General features: G+C 45.6%; 2 protein-coding genes across 22 annotated transcripts in view; both read right to left on the bottom strand.

Moving 5' to 3' along the window:
- LOC117417014 (DISP complex protein LRCH3-like) overlaps positions 1-18,079 on the bottom strand; it is a 31,476-nt gene extending 13,397 nt beyond the window's left edge. For 5 of the 20 annotated variants that reach the window (XM_059034275.1, XM_034028627.3, XM_034028633.3 and 2 more), the window contains exons 1-11: positions 17,651-18,067; positions 6,405-6,549; positions 5,858-5,984; positions 4,711-4,816; positions 4,279-4,415; positions 3,871-3,980; positions 2,622-2,715; positions 2,280-2,397; positions 577-722; positions 269-348; positions 121-160 (exon numbers count right to left, since the gene is read on the bottom strand). In XM_059034275.1, coding sequence (XP_058890258.1) covers positions 121-160; positions 269-348; positions 577-722; positions 2,280-2,397; positions 2,622-2,715; positions 3,871-3,980; positions 4,279-4,415; positions 4,711-4,816; positions 5,858-5,984; positions 6,405-6,549; positions 17,651-17,900 — 1,353 coding nt within the window. In that variant the 5' untranslated portion in view covers positions 17,901-18,067. Of the gene's footprint in view, positions 1-120; positions 161-268; positions 349-576; positions 723-2,279; positions 2,398-2,621; positions 2,716-3,870; positions 3,981-4,278; positions 4,416-4,710; positions 4,817-5,857; positions 5,985-6,404; positions 6,550-17,650 lie in introns of all 20 variants that reach the window. The other 15 variants (XM_034028620.3, XM_034028631.3, XM_034028630.3 and 12 more) reach the window with 7 other exon arrangements.
- A 347-nt stretch (positions 18,080-18,426) lies between these two features.
- On the bottom strand, positions 18,427-24,362 carry LOC117416882 (UAP56-interacting factor-like). 2 transcript variants are annotated; one of them, XM_034028339.3, is made up of 9 exons: positions 24,095-24,362; positions 22,984-23,142; positions 21,774-21,931; positions 21,453-21,553; positions 21,172-21,295; positions 20,750-20,808; positions 20,295-20,372; positions 19,608-19,734; positions 18,427-19,285 (listed from the first exon to the last, which is right to left on the bottom strand). In XM_034028339.3, exons 1-9 carry the CDS (start codon positions 24,189-24,191, stop codon positions 19,190-19,192), a joined length of 999 nt encoding a protein of 332 aa, XP_033884230.3. In that variant the 5' UTR covers positions 24,192-24,362; the 3' UTR covers positions 18,427-19,189. The 2 variants fall into 2 exon arrangements, with proteins under 2 accessions (XP_033884230.3, XP_058890259.1); XM_059034276.1 differs by lacking the exon at positions 22,984-23,142.
- Between the last annotated feature and the right edge of the window lie 226 nt (positions 24,363-24,588).

Here is a 24,588-nt window from a genome sequence, read left to right on the forward strand (position 1 = left end):
TCCCATCAGGAAAGACGCCTGCAGTGCTCAAAACATTACAGTCTTGTACCATAAGAGAAAAGGTCAACTGTCTTCTAAAACATACAGAGAACGTCTCCTGCTCCAAAGCCGTTGCATTACCTGGTTGTAGGGACTAGATGGCGATGCACATCCACCATTCCTAAGGGTCAAAAAGACAGGATTTAAAACATCTGCTTTACACGTGTGTTGTTGATGAAATGCATTCAGGCAAAACTCCCTAGTGGTACCCCTGGTCTGAAATGTGTACCTGCTGGGGGCGGGATGGCATCTCCGTGAATCGTCTGTTCGTAACGAATCCCTCGTGGTGCTGGCCTTCACCGGAGAGCCCTGGAAATCAAACACACACAGCCCTATTATTTCTTGTTTCAATTTTGTCCATTTTAAATAATAATAATAAAAAAAAAAACACAACATTAATTTACTCTAATCTCTCCAGTCATTCACAAGCCCAAGATCATTAACAGGTCGTGTCTCAACTAAGGTCTGAATGAAATCACAGATTACGGCGCCATCCCTGGCCCCTTAATCTTCACCCCCCACCCCCCCCCTCGTTACCTCGTGGCTGATCCTGCGCTCGATGTACGCCATGAACTGTGAGCTGAGGCTGTCTCGATTGGCACCCCTGTGCGTGCGTGCCTCCTCATCCTCTTCCTCTGTGGGACAGCTGTCTATGAAATCAATCTGCTCCACGTCGTGCTCCACTGCAAGGGAGAGACACTGTAAAGACTCCGGCTGCTGCTATCACTCCCCAGACTCTTTATACACGTGTAACGGTGTTTTATGAGCACTCTACACAAGCACACGTGTGCCACTGTCCACAGGTATTTACTGCTTCATTATAATAGTAAACACATGCACGGAGCGAGAGAGAGAGCGAGAGCGAGAGCGAGAGCGCGAGAGAGAGCAACAGAGAGAGCGAGGGAGAGAGCGAGAGCGAGAGCGAGGGAGAGAGAGAGAGCGAGGGAGAGAGAGAGAGCGAGGGAGAGAGAGCGAGCATCAGAGCGAGAGAGAGAGCGAGAGAGGGCAAGACAGCGAGAGCGGGAGAGAGCGAGAGCAAGATAGCAAGAGCCCAGTGCTTTGATATTGCACTTCAGGACATGTGTTTACCTCTTGCTTTATTAATGCCAGATGTCCTGTCTGCACACACACATGGATTATATATAGTGGCTTCAGATCAGTCCCGAATTCAGCTTCACACACGGCCGAGAGCAGCGTTTGAAGCTCTGGTCTTGTGTTCCAGCTGAACGAGGGTTCTGAACTGAAACAGATTCACAGGTGCAGTGGAACACATTTCCACAGTGGCTTCGGATTTTGGAAAGGATGTGCTCTGCACAGACGTGTATTCATTTTTATGTCTGAACATTTTTATTTTTTACAATACACTAAAAAAGGGAAGAACTCCTATCAATGACCTGCTGAGATGAAACCTGCAGTGCAACACAGATGGGTTTCCTGTAAAGCTCAGGTTATTTAGCATGGTCCTGCTGAGGTGAGTAATACACAGTGTGATACTATAGCAGCTCTAACACATGCTAACTATACCAAGGCTGATACCTAGAAAACATTAGCTAACATCTTGCAGTACTTCAGGGTACTGAAGAGCTGTATTCAAATGGTTTGCACATAACGAGTCAGCTGGTGCTACAGAACGCACAGTGTGATTAAGCCAGGGACAGCAGTCTGCTGATCTTTTCAAAGATTTGTGCTCCCTGGAATATCTTCCCTAAGGGAGAGTTTTATACATATCGCATCATCCGAGTCAATTCTCCACAGTCTAAAAAGGTTAAAGACTCGAAATGGGCACTTAGACACTGCCGCTATTGTCACACAATGACCTCATAGTCTTCGGCGCTCTCAACGACACAACAGGCTCCGTATCTCCCTTTAATTGCTGCTCCTCCACTGAACCTTGGCAGGCATCTATTTATCTCACTGCTGACTGCAGTTACTGAAGAGATGCTGTTCCACAACTTGAAGAGGGGGCTTTAAATTGCAAATTGAAACTTGGTGCATTTAGGACAAGAAACGGTGAGACTCATCAGATAACTAGGCTTGGCATCAGTGAGAAGTGCAGGTGCCAGTTGGTTTAGACAGACTACAGATAAATCACTTAACCAAAGCCTAAATGCCTTCTCTCAGCAGATCACAACTCCACAACTATCCCAACCCTCCTTGGTGTCTTCTGACTCCCTCACTGACTGCCCCCCCACCCCCCCATCACCCCCAGCCTCTCCTCCCTGTCCCCCACTCCTACTCACCCGCCCCGTTGGATATGAGTGTCCCGGTCCTGCTCTCCAGGTACTGGCTCTCTCTGCGCAGACGCTGCTCCTTGATCTCCGCCACTCGCAGCGGCAGGTCTGAGAACTCGTCTGTGGGCTGGAGAGGAAGAGGATGATAATCAAGCAGAAAAGAGAGAGTGTCTAAAAAACAAAGTCATCTGTCCAAATAGTTACAAAAAAACAACAAAAGAAACATATTCAACACAAATATTTCTCCAGTAAAAAAAAAAAAAAAAAAAATTGCTGTTTCTCTCCCCCCCATGCCCCTTGGCCCCCGCTGTGTATTTTGGGGGTGGGGGTGGGGGTGGGGGCAGTCCTCACCTCGTTCCCCGACCACCTCTTGTCCCCGCTGTCCACACTGTTGAACCCCGAGTCCAGTGCTCCGTACGTCCGGCTGGGGTACAAGTCTTCATGACTGAGGGACAGACAGACAGACCGTTACCTTGCTGTTTGTGTTTTCATTATGAAGTGCAGTGCTCCCTCGATATTCCCCCATTCAATAACTCTCTAACTTGGTTAATTTATGTTGACAGTAAATTGTATTTTTTTCTGCACGAGGGCCCTTAACTAACTCATTGTTTTTAATATTCCACTCTTAAGTCAGAAAAAGAAATCAAGAAGGAGCACCACAGGAATCACATCCAGATGAGCTAACACCACCTGCAAAATACAAGAAAACCATGTAGAATTCCAACACGCTCATTGTCCCCATTGTCAAGGACATGTGGTTTCCACATAAATACCAAAACACCCTTTAAAACTGAACCGCAGGGAGAGAGATTTAATTGTGGTGCTCAAGTCCTTTCATATGTCCAAGCTGTTTAGGATATCCTTCAACGCAGCAAGAGTTCAGGTTCGGGTTCGGGTTCCCCTAGCAGGGCACCCCTGTAAGCTAGCTGCTACATATCTACAACACGTTCATTTGGAATACTGTAAACAGACTGGGTAAGGAGGGGGAGCATCCCAGTGCTATTAATGATTTTATAATTAATAACACAATAAAGCAGATGGGCTGGTTATTGAAACGGGATCCGGGCAGCATATCTAATTTCATTGGCCGGCACTCTCTCGCACCCCACCCCTAACCACACAGCAGATGCCTGTCTGAGGGGTTAATGAGGGAGGGGATGGGGGGACCCTGTTATTACCCACGCTGTCTGCCTCAGACGCTCCCCCCAGCTGTCTCAGGCAGTGACACAGCTGTTACCAGCACTGCAGCATGTGTGAGACTTTATCAGGGAGGGGTTTCTAGAGAGGGCAGTTAACTGTTTAATTGCTGGAAGTTTCAGCCACATCCACGGTCTCTGTTAAAGTGTTTTTGAAGTCACTGCTTCTTTGGACTGGACTGAGACAGGACCAATTTGTATCGTCTGTCAAATGCTCTTATTTAGTTTGAAATACAAATTAAAATGGTCTGTGAATATATGTGTGTGCGAGTGTATGCATATATAGATATATATGGCAAAGGATGCCAAAAGGACAAGGGAAGACAAATGTTCATGTTCTGCACACAGAGAGCTCAACAGCACAAACAGAGGTGGCACATAACTCCAAACTGACTGGCCCTTACCAGGATCCGAAGGCAGCCGGTCTTCTGTCGTATTCTGGCAGATCAGGAGCGATCTTACAGGCCTCTATGTTCAGGTACTTAAATATGTGAATTTTGCCCTTTATACAGATCTGTTGAGATAGGAAAGAGATGCGTGATGAGAGAAAACAGCACTGCAGTGTGGGAGGAGCCGATGGGAGTCTTGCTCACCCCATGGATTAGGGGCACACCTGAGCTTGTAACCTAGACACACTGTGGCTAATCAAGCTTGTAGTAAAAACCTTGAATGACTAAAAGGGCTATAGGTGTCTTATTTCCATCCCTGTGCAGTAGAAACACGTATGCCTGTCCAAACAACAATTGACCTGCATTCCTGTTCTGTTCCCTTTCGCAGCCCCAGCTCTGCATTGCTGCCCTGCAGGAACTCACCTGTGCAGGGGGAGACTGCAGAGGGTTGTTCTCCAGTACAATTGTTTGCAAGTGCCTCAGATTCCGGTAACACACTGGGATTGTGGTGATTTTATTGCAGGAGAAATCTATCCGGACCAGTGGCAGCTCTGCAAGCTCTGAAAGATAAAATGGGATTAGAGATTGGATTAAAAGTACGTGTTTGTGTGTGCCTGGGTTTTTAATAAACCAAGGAGATTTTTGTATAGCATTGTACAGAGTTTTTTTTTTTTTAAATTGACGTTGTAACTGCACATAGCACCACTAACACAGCAACCTTAACTGTTATAATTGCAACAGGACAGACCCATTTGATTTGCCGCGGTGGCGTGGGGATGCATGGCCCCAGGTGCACTTAAAGGGTCACTGTGTCAGTAACCGAGAGGTTGGGTACGAAGCGAAGCGAGCACTGACCCACTGGCAGCCGGACCAGGTGGTTTCTGCGGATGTTGAGGTCCCGCAGCGCCTCCAACTGGCCAACCTGAGAAGGCAGCGTCTGGATCTCGTTGCAGCTCACGTCCTGCCGGACAAATCAAACACGTTAACCCGGGGATGAAAAACAACAAAACAAAACAAAGAACACATCAGAAACACTCCTCCTGCACCGCAGTTACGAACCAATCCAGGCTTTACTGAGAGTCTAACAGTCGCACATGACCTTAATTAGATCAACCTTATTTTAAATTTAAAATAAAAACACCAGGTGGAGCTTAGTCAAAACCTAGAGTGGCTCAAACAGCAATCCAACAGGAATCATCCTGCCATCACTGCACAATGCTGCTGTAAACAGCAGTGTGGCGTAGTGGTTAGGGCTCTGGACTCCGGAGGGTCGTGGGATCAATCCCAGGTGGGGGACACTGCTGCTGTACCCTTGAGCAAGGTACTTTACCTAGATTGCTCCAGTAAAAACCCAACTGTATAAATGGGTAATTGTATGTAAAAATAATGTGAAATCTTGTAACAACTGTAAGTCGCCCTGGATAAGGGAATCTGCTAAGAAATAAATAATAATAATAATAATAATAATAATAATAATAATAATAATTTTTACACAGGTGTGTGTGGGAATGTAAGGTTGGCAGGAAAGGGGTTAAATCGGTCCCTGTCAGCAATCACAGGTGTGGCCATTCCCCAATTAGGTAATGGAGTGCCAACTGGGGAGTGGCCACACGTACAAAAGGGAAGGAGAAATCCTTTGTCTGGTGGACGGAGTTTGGTAAGTTTGCATCCGTGTTTATGGAGTCTGGAGTGAAGGCGAATCCCCAGCCTACAGGCACGGAGTGTATTGTTTTATTTAACCTTTTATTTTACTTTGGCCCTTGTGCCTGTTTATTTTGTTCTTTTGTTTAATAAACGTACACTCTAGTGCTTAAACTGCAGCCTCCTTGTCTCAGAGTCTCTTTCCTGACGATAACAGCGCTATCCTGTCACAGACCCCTAGAAACGGCTGCCTCATTGAGTAAAGGACAGCACTCTCTCACACAGACTCAGTTGCTATCTAGTCTCTGCACACAATCACATGCACATGAATTGAGTTCCATTGCAGGTGGTGGTTACTCACGAGCTCTGTGAGCTGGCGGAGATGTCCTATCTCCTCTGGCAGGCAAAGCAGCTTGTTATTGCAGGCGATGAGCACCTTGAGGGGCAGGCTGCACAGTGACCCGGGCAGGGTGGACAGCTGGTTCCGGCTAGGGGAGGGGAGGGGAGGGGAGACGCTTAGCAAGCCTGCTGGTCCAGCACTGCACAGTTCAATACAGGCCATGTGCACGATGTACCTGCAAAGCTGTTCTAAAGCAAGCTGCTCAAACCAGCAATACAATGCTCTTTAATCAGTTATTCAACAGCCACTTCATAAAGATGGGTACAGTACTTTAACATCAAACACAAATCTCTATTTACCTATCTATCTATAGAGTACTTTAACATGACAAACAAATCTCTATCTACCAATCTATCTATCTATCTATGCACACACTCAAAAGAGCCACCTACCCAACATGTTGGTAGGTTTCATACCTTTCGTCAGGGTATTTGTATGAGACACATATGTACTGTATATCGCTGTAATGGTACCCCTGGGGTCCCTGATTGAGAGCAGGCAGCGTTACCTGATGTTCAGGTAGGAGAGTGACTGCAGGTTGAGCACTGAGTCAGGGACCTGCCGGATGCAGTTCTGATAGAGATTCAGGCTCTCCAGGGACACGAAGTGGCACACCTCCATCGGCAGCTCCGACAGCCGGTTCCGGGACAAATCTGAAAAGAAACCGGCCCGCTGAGTGAGTCCAGACAGGAATCAAATATTTTCAGATAATCACCCTTCCCACATCTCCCTCAGCACTGCAGCCCTGGCAGCTAAGGACCAGTCAAATGACTGTGCCCCACCCCCCGCCCCACCCTCGAACAACTGCAGTTACTTTACTCTTATAAAGTTTGGGAGGAGCTCAGCTGAGGTGCACTCAAACCATAGCGCACGGTGTGTGGGTGTTCATCCTACACCTCCACACACAGGCTGCACTTACTGCTCTGCACTGAGCTGACAGGCAAAGCTCAGTGTCCATGCCAGAGCTACAGTACGGTCAACGCCACAACACACCCTGCAGCCACTGTCAGAGCAAATGAATCTAATCTGGAGTAGAGTGTTCAGCCTGGCTGACCCAGGGATGGAAATAATAAGATTCCTATTGCATAGCAGTCTCACCCATTCCAGGTTTTAATGCAAGCTTGATTAGCCACAGTGTGTATAGGTAACAAACTTGGTGTGTATTATTAAAAAGTCAATAGTAAAACCAGGAATGGATCAAACTGCTGTGGAATAGGAGCCTCATTTCCATCCCTGCCTGGAGTGGACAGGGTTAATGCTCTTTTGTTCAGTGTGCCTGTGCCAGGCTGTGTTTACAGTACACTCCCTTAGTCAGCAAGCCTTCCCAAACCTCACTGGGGCCCCCCAGCCCTCCCTGAACTGCAGAAACAGCTGCTGTTGGTAGAGACACCAGCCTGCACTGCACTGCATGCACACAGCACCCAAGATTGCCAAACATAGACCAGTCTGTGCAAACTTTAAAAAACACTCTCACACAACGACACTACCCAATGAACTGTGCCCCCCCCACCAACAAACAAAGCCCGAGTCCCTCACACACCCAGCTTGCACTGCACTTGCTGTTTAATATGTTTTCTTGTACGGGATGTTTGTAGCATTCGATAAAAGCTTGCCATGACTTGTTGGATTGGTTTGAAAATGTGTACAAGCTTTCATCATGGTGGGGGAATGAAACACAAACACACAAGATATTGTAACAGCAGCACGAGCCCAATAGAAAGGCTGATTGCAGTACCGGAATGTGTTGCATCAAAACTGCTGGTTTTACTGCCTCAAGTTACAATGCGTGATGGTAAAGGAAATACTGGTATGTACAGTACAAGTAGTACTAAGTCCTGACACAGTGAAGCAGTTTCCATCATGTGTTTCAGTACTGGGATGACGGAATGCTATAGCACGAAACCCCTCCCTGCTGTAGAGTTAGTGCAGCAGAGTAACAGCTCTCTCTGTCTCTGCCTCCATCCACACTCTATATTTAACTGTGCAGCTGTGAGAGGAAAGGCAGGAAACACACTTCAGACAAACAGCAGAGCCAGTTTCCCTTCACTGTTTCCACAGCGTTCTCAGTCCCAGCTGCAGCAGCAGCAGCAGCAGCGACAGCGAGGACCTTTCCCAGACACTGCAGGTACTACAACACTGCACAGCACTCCACTAGGGGCATCCCTACACGCACACACACACACAATCACACCGCTCCACTACCCACCAGGACAGAGACAGCGAGGACCCTTCCCAGACACTGCAGGTACTACAGACACTGCACAGCACTCCACTCCACTAGGGGCATCCCTACACACACACACTCACACCGCTCCACTACCCACCAGGACAGAGACAGCGAGGACCCTTCCCAGACACTGCAGGTACTACAGACACTGCACAGCACTCCACTCCGCTAGGGGTATCCCTACACAAACACACAATCACACCGCTCCACTACCCACCTGCCCGTTGAATCAAATGCCCTGACCAGGTAACCTCGTTGTCTGTGCAACCCAAGCCAGATTAGCAGTCTTTCTATTGTCATTGAACTCTGTCTTTCCAAATTTGCCTGGAGCGATCTCTGAGCTCTGTGAAAGCAACGCCACCGCCATCCATGTGGAAGGCTCAGAACCACGCATCACAATGACTTGCACTGCTGAAATTCCAGGACTGCCGTAGAACAACACAGCAGCAGACTATCTAACTGCTGCACTGTGTCCCTGAACTGCCAGCCTGTCTCCAAAACTAAAATAATCAACTGCATTCAATTTCAGACATCAAATATTGAATTTCTCCTGGATTATCAGCTACTCCGCATTCACCCTTGGCTGATAAACACATAGAGGCGACCACATGCAAAGAACAGTTAATAAAACAGACTGATCAAATCATGTTTTTTTTTTTTACCAAAATTCCCCAGCAAACAAGATCTCTTGCACATGGGGCAATACTTGTGAGATGACCTAATGCCTGGCAGAAATTCAGCAAGTTATAACACACAATGGGGACAGAAATGCCTCTGAAAACCCTTGGTTACACTGCAAACCATACAAGTACAGGCCAGTCCAACCTGCTCAGCAACCAAATAATGAACATACAGCACAAGAGCCTCGGGCTTGGAGGGCAGGACAGGGAGCAGCAGCAGCAGCTAATAAACACTAAAGAGACAATCCCACGTAGCACTCTGTGTTCTCCAGTGCTGGAAGGTGTCACACACACACACACACACACACACACACACTGTGGTTACCAGTGGCTAGGAAGAGGCTTCGGGAGCTGTGTATGTGAACTGGAAAGCAATGTAGGTTTCATTTATTGGACCCTGGGTGCAGAGTTTGGGGGGTGAGAACGCTGGTCTCTCTTTAGGACCCTGGGGAGCAGGACGGCTTGGTGGGAACACTGTTTTTGGATAGTTGCCTCTTGTATACTGCAGCCTGCCTGCCTGACCTTGTCCCAGATACCCAATCCAGACCCTGCAGCACACAGGAAATGCAGCAGTATCAGGGAAGGATGCTCTGCCTCCACACCAGTCACACACACACACAGAGGAATGCACAGCTAATCATCTTCACAGTGCAGTCTCTTGTGCTCCAGCGTTCAGAGTGGAGTTTTTGGGTGTGTGGCTCACTGATTATGGTACAGCCGCTGCTCCACTTTGCGTTCCACTCAGTTGCAAAACTGGAAGGAAATCAGAAAGCTTAGTCTGTCTGGAGGGGGAAAAAAGAAATCACTTACTTGCTTTCCTTTATTACCTACTTGAATGTAACACAATAATAACTGATATCACAAATGATACAAGAAGAGGTTGCTCGTTCTAATAGATTTTTGTTAAGTTCTAGTTCAGGTATATATTTCTGAACAAAAAGCTGCAGAATTTCCACTGCAGCAAAAGCTGTGCAAATCTGTTTGGACCATTATCACTCCCTCTAACTCGTGGGCCAGCAGCAGCAGCAGCCTCTGCAATGTGAGCAACGACCTTCGTCTTCGGTCACATCACGTCCTCCCACTTCTTACCAAGTACCAGATGAGCTTTTAAACAGAGAGAAATAAACTGTGCGTCTTCGAGGTGCACCCAGTGAACAAGCAGCACAGAGTAATTACAAGACAGTCTGCACTGGGGAAGCTAGTCATTCATTAAAAGAGGCGGAGGCTGGCCAGCCCTGCTAATTAAAGTGGAGAGCTGAAAGGGCTTGAGTTGGTAGGCTGGTTCCTGCCCAGCAGGCAGCATCAGTCTCTGTACTCCAGCACCACTAATAACGGTGCCACTGCTGTCTAATCACGGACAGGGGCATGACCGTCCTCCAGCAAAACAAACGAATGAAACGAACGGCAATAAACCTTAGCGAAGCCATCACCAGATGAACCAGCAAGCGCTGGAATTGTGGTTCAGCTCAAAGCGGTGTCCCTCGAGTGGACCTGCAAGCGCAGGTCTGCTAGTGCAGTTGGGATCTTTGTTTCCTGCATTGTCAGCGGAAAGCAAAAATCGACCGAGACAACTTCTAGTTTTAGATTAATAAACATTAAAGAATAAGACTGGAGAGATAGCCATCTTGTGTAATTGTGTGTCTTTGGCAGGAGTGGAGTGAAGGTGAGCTAGCTGAAGCTGAGGAGGAAGTATCCCAGGGCAGAAGGGGGTCGGTGCTTCCTCTGTCCTGGCTGCTGTTCAGTTTGGGATTTCCTCACACTCAGTGAGTGTGGCTGCTCTGATCCTCCAGCTGAACAAACACTCAGACACGTCCAGCTGCTACCTGGCAATGCTGAAATCAGCCAGCTGACCGGTAAGAGATGGGCTCTCTCAGACTAATGAGTCGGGGACGAATCGACTCTGTGCTCTACAAAATGTGTCCCAACAGCTTCATTTAAAGTGTGGTAGTAACTACAGGAGGGTTTGGATAATCTAGGGGTTCTGTACCATTTCCTGCCTTTAAAACGGGTTCAACACAATGAAACAGCCAGGGCCCAGAGTCTCAGTAAAGCAGGATCACACAGCTATGTAGAAAGGGACTCTCTATCTCTCTAAAATAAACAAAGCATGGGGGAATAACAGGCAAGTGAGTACAAGAGGACGAGCACAGCAAAACCAAAAACCCATGTGCGCTGTGGAAAGCCTTGCCATGTGGGTGTGTTGTGCAGCTCCAGGATGGGCTGCAGGCGAAGGTGGCACCAGTGGTCTGATGGCTGATTTCTTGTTTATTTTAAAAACAGAGAAATGAACTCCACTAGCAGTCAGCTGGCAGATTGTCAGCTAGCGATTACTAATCGGACATTCAGAGTCAGACCAACAAACAAACAGAGAGGTTTAACTGTGTCACCGAATGCACAGAGGTTCATAGGAATGCTGCAGGAGTACACCTAGCACTGCATAGCAGAGAGCTCTTCAGGGGCTGCTCTCAGATCTACTAAACGCAGTGCAGGCAATACGTGTTGATACAGGTTTTCCTGTTTGATACCTGGCTCAACTCCGGCTACAGTACCAGAACACCACCACTGTCACCCTCACTGTGAAGCAGCTGCAATTCAGAAGAACAAGCTTAGACACAATATCTGCCTCTTTATTTATAGACAAAAATACGAACTTGTGTAACCAGGGGGTAGGGGAATAAGCTTAACCTGGGCATACAGCGGGCAGCAGTGTGGAGTAGTGGTCAGGGCTCTGGACTCTGCACCGGAGGGTCGTGGGTTCACTTCCAGGTGGGGGACAGTGCTGCTGTACCCTTGAGCAAGGTACTTTACCTAGATTGCTCCAGTAAAAACCCAACTGTATAAATGGGTAATTGTATGTAAAAATAATGTGATATCTTGTAACAGTTCTAAGTCGCCCTGGATAAGGGCGTCTGCTAAAAAATAAATAATACTACAAATGAGCTCAACCATACAGATCTCCAAACGATATGGCACGCGTCCGATGGTATGTCGTTTTCAACTGTATGTCATTGTAGCATTAATAACAACACAGAGATATCTGATCAGAAGCATTCACTACACCTTCAAATTAAACACAGGTGGCTGTGGCTGACAGTTAGTGCTGCAGGCTATGTTTTGCCTAATGACGAGCCAACGATAGTTACGTTACAGTATTTCAACTTTTTATACAGGGGACAAATGAGACCCAATTGGGGGTGGGGTGGGGTTACTTATACACACAGTACTGTAATAATAGCACAGGGATCTGATTAAAACATAGACTATATAAATGTGTATAAAGACACAGACTTTTATACAGCCTGCTCTCCACGATCCAAAACCAGATTATTACAAACCAGTGGTTTTGGACAACTCCATTGCAGATTAACACATGTGTGCTGTTAGTGTGTGTCTACTGTCCGCCCTGTGCTTTTGCTGCAGTGGAGCAGTGACTGCAGCAGGCAAGGAAACAGCCTGAAGCTGTTCAATCACAGCCACATTCCAGAACGCTAAGTTTCAGTGCTGTGACTGTATAGTTTAGGTATTCAGAGTTGGGCTGAGGCTGCCCAAACTCAATTTGTAAACGTGTTACAGCAGTTAGTGCTGCATGTCACCCACTGCGTCACCCCTGCGTGCTTTGGATCCAAATGAAAAAAACAGTATGTGAAGACTGCATTCTCCGATTGCTCCAGCTCCCTATTCCCCAGCACTGCACGAAAACAAACACTCTATGCCAGAGCTGAAACTACAGCCAGCACAGCAGCAGAGACATTAAACACAAACTAGACAGTTCTGTCTGTCTTACCACAACTAGAGCTCAGACAGACAGACAGACCGACAGACAGACAAAGAGAGACCCATTATGTTTATTAACTCATTTATAAACTACATTATGCAACTGCATACTTGGTTGGTCCCCCAAGTGATTTGAAAAGTTATCTGAAAGGACTGCCGTGCCTTGGGAGCATCGTTCACATGGGCTTGGAAATCCTCAGAACGTTCAGATTAAATGACATTGTCTCTCCGGGCAACTCTGTGATAAAACAACATGACGAAACACAAGACTATATAAATGCGTTGTCTTGTGGTGTGTGTGTGTGTGCGTGTGTGTAGGAATCACGGCGCTACATTCATATTCATGAATACAGACCTTTACTACGTTCCTTAACTCTGGAATTCTCTTTCCAAACACACCTAGAGACTCTATTCCCATTGCATATGCTTTACACAAAGCTTCAGCCAGAGCTCTTGCAGTTGCTTTAATGCTTCTTGGAGCCGACAACAGGCTTCGTAGGCTGCTGGTTCGGTTGCCACAGTAAGATTATAGTTTGAAATGTAGGAGTTTTAGCAAGAAGACATGCGAATGCTGCTTCAAACATGAACAACCAGCTATTTGTACATTTTCAGTAAATTCAGGGCCTGCAGCTATGTGTACTAAGCTCCAATTGTGCAAAGATTTCTAAGCTGGTAATGTTACTAAAACATCTAGGCAACAGAAATGAAAGATGCAGTTTTTAAATGAAGTGGTTTAAAGGTGTTTGCAGACTTAAGATGTCTAAATCTGGTCTGTAGCCTTTCAATGCAAGGGAAACAAAACTCTATGCAAATGGAGAGGAAAGAACTTCATGATTTAATCGGATCAGTGATGCAGGTTGTATTCATAAGACAATTCAATTGTTCTTTAGTCACGAAATACCCTGATGTCCTTTGCTCTTATGGGGAAGAAGCCATCACTTTAACAATGAGTTTGTGCAGCATCACTGGACCATGAGCATAGCATTTCCATAGCACAGTGCTCTGTGTGTGTTTGTCCATTAGGGCTGTGAAGGGTTAAACATTTAAATATTAAATTAAACTAGACAATTTCAACTGAAAATATAGTTTCTAAGATGATTCCTTTTTTTTAACATTAGTTTCACTCTAATATCACGATGCACTGTAAACCTCCATAATTCAATACTGTATGTGGAAATTCATGTAAAATTTTAAATGCAAGAGCAGAATACAAAAGAAGGTTACAAATACTAAATCATGTCACCTACACTGAAAGTGTATGTGAGAGTAAATGACCATGCACATTCCTGGTTTCACTATGAGAAATGCTTGATCTATCAAACACAGATTTCCAGCCTTAGCGTCAAATCACACGCACGATCGCGAGATTCCCAAATGACACAGTGTCCTCGCTCTGCCAGCCCTGAGAACCCTCCACTAGCTACATCCTGAGAAGAGCCGGAGATACCCACCAACAACACGAGGAGAATGTTCTCACAGAGCAGGGATTCCACAGGAGATCACATGGCACGTACCACCAATGCCAACCAAACCTCATGTGCACAACTTTACACTTTAAATATACCCACCTGCAGAGAAACAACACGAGGAGAATGTTCTCACAGAGCAGGGATTCCACAAGAGATCACATGGCACGTACCACCAATGCCAACCAAACCTCATGTGCACAACTTTACACTTTCTTTAAACTTCACAATTTTTCTTTTATTTTTTAAGTCTTTGGAACCATTCCAGCGACCACATCAATGTTTCTTGAAATAACGGATGGGCTGTAAGGGTTCGTGCGGCATTTGTGGGAATCCAATTAGTTTGAAACCTTAGGGCAAAAACTAAACAAAAAAGTGTGTTTGAGTTCTGGCAGGAGGGCTGGATGGGGTGCACAGTTGATCAAGGCTGCAGGCACTTCACAGAAAGTCTACTGAGGAGAACTAACACATAGCACAGTAATTACAAACAAAAGCACTGTTACAACATGCTTAGGCCTGCGTAAAAGATGATGCACTTCCGTGTTTGAGCAGGGGAAATAAGAAGAAAGGGGAGAAGGACAAGTGAGACACTCAAGACTACATCTGTTAAGGTCTTCACTCCAACAGCATTGTTTTTTGTGTTGTGTTGCACTCTGGCAAACATACTGATAATAATGACAACAAAATAGCTCACTTCCTCTTATTTATTTTTTACTTTTTTTGTGCAAAGTTTTAAATCCAAATGTTTAGTAAATTCTGGGTTACTGGACAGATAACAGTGAATCTTCTGAATCAAGACACAGCCACTCAGCCTCCTGGTGCTGCTGAGGAGAAGAAAAGCACCACCAGCTCCATGCAATACCACACTGCACTGCCTCACACCATAACACCCTGGAATGAGCTGCATCCCATCTGTTTACAGGACAATCAATGCACAGGGGAGTGGAGTGAGGGGCAGGGGCTACACAAACTACTCTCTTACATGGGTTGCTGGAAGTTGAAGCTGGTCTGATGCATTCATCCCCAAAACAGTAAACAGCTACTGGCTTCTTACCGAGCACCCAGACATCTTCTCTTCAATGTGTCACGCCTCTTTCAACACATCACAGGGTTCCATTCACATGGTGCAGTACCACATACCAAGATTTTTGCCATAACTGCCATCGTGTGACAGTGCTAGAAATACAGACGAATCAAATACTGTGTGGAACTCTTATTCACTAATAATAAATCTACTTTTCACAACAAGATGCATTCTCATTGGTGTCAAGCATGGGGGCCTGCCGATCTCACTGTGGAATCTACCCTGCCTGCCGATCTCACTGTGGAATCTACCCTGCCTGCCGATCTCACTGTGGAATCTACCCTGCCTGCCGATCTCACTGTGGAATCTACCTATAAGCCTATGTCCAAATTAGCCCCTTCCCTGACTTTGCGCACATCTATTCCTGGCGGTATTTCAGTTTAAAGTACTTCTCTGTTTGTTAACCTAAACCATCAGAAGAAGATCCCTGGAAGTTCAATCTCACTTCTCGTTAACACAAACGCCCAGCCCAGCCTGCCTCCCAGTGCCTCAGAGATCTTGTATGACCACAAAAGGAGGAAAGTGGCTCACTGTGACCGTTACTGGCGTGTTATTTTGGTGCAAATGTCTAAGCTTTCATTTTGGAGAGACAGTGCTGTGAAATTTGCTGGCAGTCACTGGCGCTTTAATAAAACTAAACAGAAAAACATCTGTTCACTGAGGAGCTCCAGTTAATTGTACAGTGCGGACGGAGTAACAGGAAGGGAAGATACAGAAACAAGATAAAATATAGTGCTGCAGCACGACTTCTCCATAACTTCTCCATAACCACTGCGGCATTGCTCACGGTTATGAGCATGGGGCGGCTCACCTGTGCACAGGTACACTCCCTCCCTCCGCAGCAACAAGGAACTCCTTTCAACTGACAAAGAGTAGCAGCTGTTTCACCAATCAGACGGGAGATAAAGCCCTGCCAGATTAGTCCCCTGTCTTGATTCTTGATGCACTTCTCCATGCTGCTTTCACTTATATATATACATATATATATATATATACACACGTATGTATATATGTATATGTGTATATACATATATATATATAAAGCTCTCGAACATTTTAGAGATGTGCTTCTTTTAAAATGCTCAGTATACAAGAACACCAAACATGTACACAAGAGGGTACTTCCTTGTTTTCCTTTGTTTAGCTCCCCTGAACTAACACAGACAGATCTTACTGTGGAGAGGAGTAGATGGCCGTTTAGCTCAGAGAGCTTTTGGAAGGGAGGAAGCTTTTGTGCATAAAGCTCCTCAAGTGTAAACCAGAACCAGTTTCTGGTGAAGCCGAGTGCACTTCAGGATAAACTGTATAGAAACTAATGGGGCGGATACTTGAATCATTGGGTGGGTAACAAGGAGTACAATACTGTCAATCGAACTGAAACAAAAACACCATCTCAGTTAAAAGAACAATATGCCTTGGCAAACCTGGCTTCCTCACACACTAGGTCTGTACACCATTATAAGATGTGTGTGTCTTGTTTACTACGCTAGTTAAGCAGCGAGTGCAGTGCAGTGATTTCTGCAGGTCACCACTTGAATGAAGATCAATCTTGACAATCTGGCAGAAGCTATCCTACTGTCAAGCAATCACCAAAGCCATTCTAGTCTGGCTTGCATCTGTAAGTATGCAGCCAGCTGATGCTGGGTTTCATAATAACAAGGACTTGCACAAGCAGAAACACATCAGAGTATCTGTGACTAACACACACAGTGTACTACTACTAGACAAGACATTCAAATAGCGTGCACACTGCACCCAAGCAGGTCACTTACACACGTTTCCTTTTGAAAATCAATGCACAACACTGAAAGACACTAAACGGTGTTGTATGACTGTATAGCGACTGAACGCCCTTCTGCAGCTGACAGTACCACCATGGACTACAGAAAAAATAAAATAAATAAATAAATAAATAAACCTAACCAATTTGTTTTAAATTAAATGACATCCGCTCATGCTGAACAATGCAGAATTTATAATCACGCCAGCGGCTTTACAATGAGTTTATGCAAAGTAGTATATATATATATATATATATATATATATATATATATATATATATATATATACACACACACACACACACACAACAACAACTGCTAATGCAATCTGAATTCACTGTGATGACAGACTAGCAACAACACCAACCGGATCAACGCACCAGCACAACACCGAACTTAATTCATAAAAAAAAAAGTTTATACAGTAAAACTTTTAGAATTTTCGACACCAGCTATTTTGTAAGCCTTCTGCTTTATTAACTGCAAACAAAAAACTCCGATGCAATAGCTGGTAAGAGTAAGCGCTACTAGTAAACACATCTTCTAGTGGGGATAGCAGATGTGCCCGTGTTTTCATCAGGACAAGACGTCCACACAACAACCGCCCAACCGCGTCCCCCACAGGGCTCAATTTAGCTCTGACACTTTTTACCGGTTCGCTAGTAGCAATATATATTGCTCTTTTAGACCGCTCTCCTGCTGCTAAACCCCGGCTCCCGTCACTCCCTGCCCCGGTTCCTACCGGCCTGAGTCGTATCGGTCAAGTCGTGGTTTGCGGCGCTTTTCGGGAACTCCTTTAGCTTCCTGCCGCTGAGGTTCAGCGAGCCCGTCACGGACGCCTCGTCCAGTGCCCGGTCCAAAGAACGGTTCCATGATGCGGGTCCCGCTACCCCGTGGCCGTTCCCAGACGCTCCGGTTCCGCTGTTATTGTGGCCGCCGATCCCGAACCCGGGAACGGGACTCTCGACAGACATCAACACCACAGCCGCCATTACACAGCTAACTCCCACTAGCTGGACACACACTGCGACTGCGCAGCTACTGAGAACACTTCGACGCCAGTGCTGGCACGGAGCATGCGCGCTGAGAGGGACCGACTGCTGGCAATAGACATGCGCATTGCAGAAATTAAACGTGAAGTCCTGCCAGTGCTCTAGACATGATAAGGCTGATAGTTGTTCCTGTGGAGTGCCCTTTAAATATCGTCTATATGTACCACGTACCCCCTCCCATAAATCCTGCAGACTGGAGTATTGGCATTTCTTATTGTATCTGTTTTATAGTACATCCTCTCCTCTGCTATCATCCAGTTATTCGAAGCAATGATGTCACTCCATTGTGACCATGTCACTTTAATTGCATTCAAAGCAACCCCGCATTGTGATGATGTCATTTCCTGCCCCAGCAGGGAATAATAAACAGTCTGGTACCATGTGTTGCTATATTAGCAAATATAAGAGGGTGGGAGTGAATTAACAGCAGAGTTAGAGACAACAACACACAAAGTGAAACTTAACATTTATTTAAAAAAAAAGTTTATTTATTTATTTTTTTACATTCAGAATTCAACACTTGGAATTTAATATTTCTTTTTTTTTTACTAAAAAAAAACAAAAAAAAAACACTACACAAGAAAGCATGAACACACAACTGCTGCCCTGCATTTCTTTGTATATAAACCATGTACAACAATTACCGTAACCGTGATAAACAAGCACAGGGGCAAACATCCTCAGTGCGGGCAATCAGACAGCCCAACACAAAAGGACACAGCTCGTCTCAGAAGAGTCGCAGAACTGGGTGCGGGTGTGTGAACCGAGAGGGGAGAACTGCTGAAAAGAAGAGCCACAGACTCTCAAGGTCACAGAGGGTCACTTTTAAAACAGATCTTAAAAAAAAAAGCAAATGCTCTACTTGGTGGAGCTTATTAAAAGAACACTGATAAAATTAGTTTTGGTTTTTATACAAAATAATTTTTACAATTCCCTCTTTTTTTTTTTAAGAAACTTTATACATGTATATATAAAAAAAAACAACCATGTGTGTCTCCACCTCTCTCAACCCCAAGTCCTTTTCTTTTGTATCACTATTAACCTCGAAATGAAATCCCAGCTGGCATACTCTTTTTAACATTGTACAAAGTAAGTAAGGGTTACAAATAACACATCTGCTGTATCAGGTCCCTGAATTAGGAACGGGAAACTGCTCCCTGCAGATTCGGTGAGGACTTCAGTGGGGGCTGGACGGCTGCCTCCTCATTCAAGCTGGCTGGCGCACCTCTTTACCCCACTGTAACAAAGCGACTCCCTTTAGTCTGAGCGACAGCCGTCCTCTGATCCTTCAGGATTTTAAACCGTTCATTCAGGGTCAGGGCCGTCTGCAAACAACGTTAACAGGGTTACTCTTCACTTATAAACCACATTAAAAAGAAAAAAAATCCAGTCTATTCCTGCCATGATTATTACAGTGTGAAAGACTGCCGTTTGCGAGTGTAAAAAAAAGAAATACGACACACTGTCAAAGCAAGCAGGTTTACTTGCTTAGAAAAAAACAAAAAAAACACACACACTGAATACAGAGACCAAACATATATGCCTTAATTAAATGATGCGGCACATTACTCTTGTTTTAATAAAGTGACAGGCCAGTTCTCTGGGCTGTAGTTACACAGCCTTTGCTAGGGGCTCCCGTGAGCATACCTGCTTCCCCACGCTGTTTATGTCAAACTCCAGAGACACGCCTTTGGGGACTTTCTTCTCCTCCAGATCTTCTAGCTTCAGGGGGGCAGGAGGCATCGGGGGGCGCAGGACCCGCGGCCTGGGGGGGCTGTAAGGAATCAGTGGAGACCTCGGTTAGTAATCCGAAGATTTGTTTAATATGCCCCTTCAGCAGGCAGGCTGGCTGGTTTTCAGTGAGAGCTAAGCTGGGGTGTGTGGGGTTGGGGTAGCCTCTTTGAACAGGCACACTTGTACACTGCACAAGAGGGTGGCCATCCTTGTCCCTTGCAGTCATGGCTTTGTTAAAACCAACAATGTCTTTACATTTCAAACTGAATAGATTCCTTTGACAGAGTAATAAACCAATCAATCAATTAAACCGGGAATGGAGCAGCCAGAGCTCCCTACACCTGTATGAGACCATAGTGTTGTCATCACTCATCAAGGTACAGTGAACTAGAACTTCAACTGAACCTTCATTTAAAAAGGAGGTTAATCACGTCTCGCATGCTAAGATGATTTCTTCTCTTTGTGATAGGAGAGCCAATTTCATTTGAGACAAATGGTTGAATTCGCTACCATTTTTGGTGCAATGCTGACCCACTGATTCAGTAGAAGTATTTGTTTTCTTCAGGGTGTACACCGACTACACTGCAGGACGGCACTTACTCTGGTGGCACCGTTCTGGCAGTCGGGTTGTCGATGGATACAGTCAGGATGCCTCCATCTGTGGTGGATGTGCGCCATCTGGTGACAGAAAGCAAAACTGTTCAACAAAGCTGAAGTGTTGGGGCTTGAAAATATTCCATTTTAAAATGCGTGTTGTGCACAAGGCAGAAAGCAAAGGGCCACAGCTAATGAGAACGATCCTTTAGGTTGTGTAGCAGCTGTCAAAGCGAGCAATGAGATTTCGCCAATTTAAACGTAGCTTTCCAGAGCCGAAAGGAAAAACAAAATCATGTTTTTTTTGTTTTTTTTTTAATTTATTGTATACATTTGAATGTATTTTTTAATGGCCAAGTCATCTATTTTATAAAGTGCAGATATACAGGGTTAACTGGTATGCGTACAGTGGCGTGCAGAAGCAGCACTAACACGAATATGATGTACAAGACGAGACTTACTGCTGCGTTCTTTGGGTCATTGGTGGCTGGCTTGGCACCGTCGGCAAATGAGTCTGAACCTTAGGATGACAAACAGGGCAGAACAGAAGCAAGTTAAGCAATGGTGTGGCTCAATAGAAGATTTCAAACAAAGAGCAAGTAAAAACCAGCCTGTACAGGTAAACAAACAAACTTGCAATCTTACACCACAATTTTGTACTTCTTTCTTTCAATGTTCTCTGAAACACTGAAGAATCAACAACCCTCTGTCAAAGGATTCCTGGTTTAAACTCACATTAAATACAACAGCAGCAGATATCACAAGGTCCGGGTCCAGAAAGTAACATAGAACGATCTTGGAAACGGAGTCAAACTGGCATCTGGTTTGTGTGCGACAGTGTGCTAACAGCAGCCCTGCACAAACACCGGGAGGAGGACGTTACCTTGAGCCCTCTCCTGGACAGGAAGGTGGCCTGACGCAACTCCTTCTGGGTCTGGCGAGCTGGGTGGTGATGTGGTGCTAGTGGTGGGGCTGCTGGACTGGGGACGCTGGCTGGCAAAACATTCCTGCAAAGAGAAACACCGAAACGCTGTCACACATCACCCGTGCTGAAGACTTCAAATGCATACAAAAATTTACAAATTCTAAAAACCAAACACGCAGTTATTCAGGCTCTAATGCTCTGGTGTCGTGCCCTGTGTGGATTAATGTTCCAGTGCTCACCTCCTGAGCTCGACAGGCCCTGTCACAGCTGGCAGTTGCCTCCTCTGTACATCAGTCTGTCTGTAAGGGAGCATCCTTCTCTTCAACCCAAGATGGGGTCTCTGGTAACAGACAGAAAAGAAGGAAACTTGAGGATTTGAGCTGCACAGCAAAATTATTTTTCCATCTCAGACCTCTAACAAGCAAGCAGAGGCTCGTTACACTGACTATGCTGAACGAGCATGCCTTCTGTTACTTTCTTCACAGCCACTTCTTATGGGGATGCTAACAAATTGATTCTAGGGATGTTTCCTCAGGGTACGTGAGCCTCCTTCTTTTTACCATCTGAGTGAAAGTGGGTCTGTTTAGTGGGCTGATTCCTTTCTGCAGTGCTCCAGGTTTTCTGGCAGCCAGCCACGTGCCGATGCCCTGGGCACGCCTCTTCCCCACAGCAGGCAGCAGCTTCTTCCCTCGGACTCCTAGCCTGTTGATCCCTAGGCCTGGAACACAAATCCAGCGAAGCGTCAGGCACGTGCCAGTGCAGCTTCCTGAGACGTGAATTAACACTGCCGCAGCACTGCAACTGCAAAACACTTCCACGCTTCACTATGAACTGAAGCCAAACGAGCTCGGAGATTGCTGTATGAACTGTAAAAACAATTTGAAGGACCCTTTATGAAAAACCAATCTCTCCAACAGTGTTTCTGAGTCTGGTGTGAACTACCAGGGGTTATTATTATTATTTAAAACATAGTGTGGCCGCATTAAACCCACCACAGCAGGGTTTGAAACTCGCACTAGCCCCGCACCCAGCCCTGTGTATCACAGCTTCCCTTGTTTAGCTATATTACTGATAGGAACAGGTGCCAGTAGTTTGAACAAACAGGCCCCTGGTAAATAAGCTCTGAACTAATGACACTTCATGCCAGGGAGGAACAATTTATTTAACATTAAACTGCTGGCTGCTGATCATTTAAATAATACACTTCATTCAGGGAAGTTCTGAACCCCAGGTGTGCAGCAGGGCTAGCGTGAGTTTCCAGCCCTGCTCAAACTCCTGATCTTTTCAATAACACACTTCATTCAGGGCAGTTCTGAACCCCAGGACTGTGTGCAGCAGGGCTAGCGTGAGTTTCCAGCCCTGCTCAAACTCCTGATCTTTTCAATAACATACTTCATTCAGGGCAGTTCTGAACCCCAGGACTGTGTGCAGCAGGGCTAGTGTGAGTTTCCAACCCTGCTCAAACTCCTGATCTTTTCAATAACACACTTCATTCAGGGCAGTTCTGAACCCCAGGACTGTGTGCAGCAGGGCTAGTGTGAGTTTCCAACCCTGCTCAAACTCCTGATCTTTTCAATAACACACTTCATTCAGGGCAGTTCCGATCCCCAGGACTGTGTGCAGCAGAGCTAGCGTGAGTTTCCAACCCTGCTCAAATGCCTGATCTTTTCAATAACACACTTCATTGAAGGTAGTTCTGAACCCCAGGACTGTGTGCAGCAGGGCTAGCGTGAGTCCCAAGCGCTGCCGTGGTCGACGTGCTCTCCCCACCTCTCTGTTGCTGCTGCTGGGTCCCGTGCCATGCCGTTCTCAGAATCGGAGGCGCTCGCCAGCCCTGCTGGGGTTTCCAGGTCATTCTGGGCTTGCCCTGGGAGAACCGGGCCGGCTGGATGTTCCTCTGCTCCTTCTTGTTCAGCCTGATTATATCATCTGCAATAGGACAACATCATAATCCAGGGACGGAAATGAAGCTCCCACTGCACAGATCCGCAATTAGCAAGGTGGCAATTTGTCTGGTTTCCAATTATTGTAAGCAGTATCACCCGCACATACCAAAGTGTAACCAACATAACCCACTTTGTAAGGAAAAGACAAATATTATTATAATCATCATCATTCACAGAACTGTAACACAAGGCTTGGTGCAAAACAAATAAACACACACAAAAAAGTGTGACATTTGAATTAACATATTTGAAGCAATGCATGATGATGGTAAAATCAGTCTTAAGTTTTATTCAAGATCCATCCATTGACAGAACATTTATAATATCACCTAAACCATCACCGATACCCTAACGGCCTCAGTCTAACCCAGTATCCATAAGGAGAGCTTGTTTGTGATGTCTTACTACTGACAACCAACGTCATGGAGGATATGTACAAACCGCTGTGATTGGAAAACATCCCTAACAGTAAGACACACTCACAAACAAACCCCGTACCATTACAACATACTATCTGAACTTGTTTTACCCGGCTCGGGTGAATGGAAGGGTTATTTCGTGCAGCAGATACATGATTAACCACTGCAGATTGTAGTTTACGCACGTGATAAAGACCACAAACAAACACAGAAGTGCGCAGCCTCTTTATTCTAGTCTCGTTTTTAGGCCCGTGGTTTGTTTGGCATGTCTTCCCGCAGGTATCCCCCCACTGAGCAGATGTCCTGGTGCTGCACTTTCCTTCTCATTTATCTTTGTAAAGCCTCTCCGGTTGCATGTTGGTGGGTCAAACCGAAACCATGGCAGCTGCTGTAGTTAACCTCGACCCCTATCTCCGCGGGCCCTGGTATCTCATTCCCAGTCACACATATTATATTACATTACATTATATTATATTATATTATACATCTAAAAACACTCTGGGTTTCTGTCCTTACCCAGAGACATGTCAATTTTATCCAGCCCCTCTGAACTGCTGTTGCGCTGATGAGCGAAACCCGGCCCGTCTCTGCTCTTGAACCCGTTCCTTCTCATACCGTATTTTTGTATTTTTCAAGTATATTTTTTAACTAAATACAGCTGCACCAGCGATAATAACAACACTATTAGCTATAGTATTAAGGCCTCCCCACTTTCTCCGCTCAGTCAAAACCCCGCAACTCTAGAGACCACCCGCCCCAGCACCTCTCTGCGCATGTGCAAAAAATAATGTACGTCACTACGGCAAAGGCCCTTTAAACTAATCTCCATTGAATGTTGGGAAATGTAGTTTACTATACTGTTGCAGACCCCTAGATTAAAACAGTACAGTTGCATGTACAGTATGTAGTAGTTTTTATTTATTTTTTTAGAACAAAATATATAGTAATTTAGTGAGTATTTTGTTCATTAAATAAAAGTGCAAGGCATTTGTAATTGTTCTATTTTTACA

This window comes from Acipenser ruthenus, chromosome 12 (assembly GCF_902713425.1).
Source record: "Acipenser ruthenus chromosome 12, fAciRut3.2 maternal haplotype, whole genome shotgun sequence".
Taxonomy (NCBI): domain Eukaryota; kingdom Metazoa; phylum Chordata; class Actinopteri; order Acipenseriformes; family Acipenseridae; genus Acipenser; species Acipenser ruthenus.

What these genes read in the sequence shown, in the direction of transcription:
- LOC117416882 (XM_034028339.3), bottom strand. Translation starts at nt 24,191, where the DNA reads ATGAGAAGGAACGGGTTCAAGAGCAGAGACGGGCCGGGTTTCGCTCAT. An exon ending in ATGACCCAAAGAACGCAGCA is followed by an intron (nt 20,373 to 20,749) that starts GTAAGTCTCGTC and finishes TTCTGTCACCAG; the next exon opens with ATGGCGCACATCCACCACAG. An exon ending in TAAACAGCGTGGGGAAGCAG is followed by an intron (nt 19,286 to 19,607) that starts GTATGCTCACGG and finishes CGTTGTTTGCAG; the next exon opens with ACGGCCCTGACCCTGAATGA.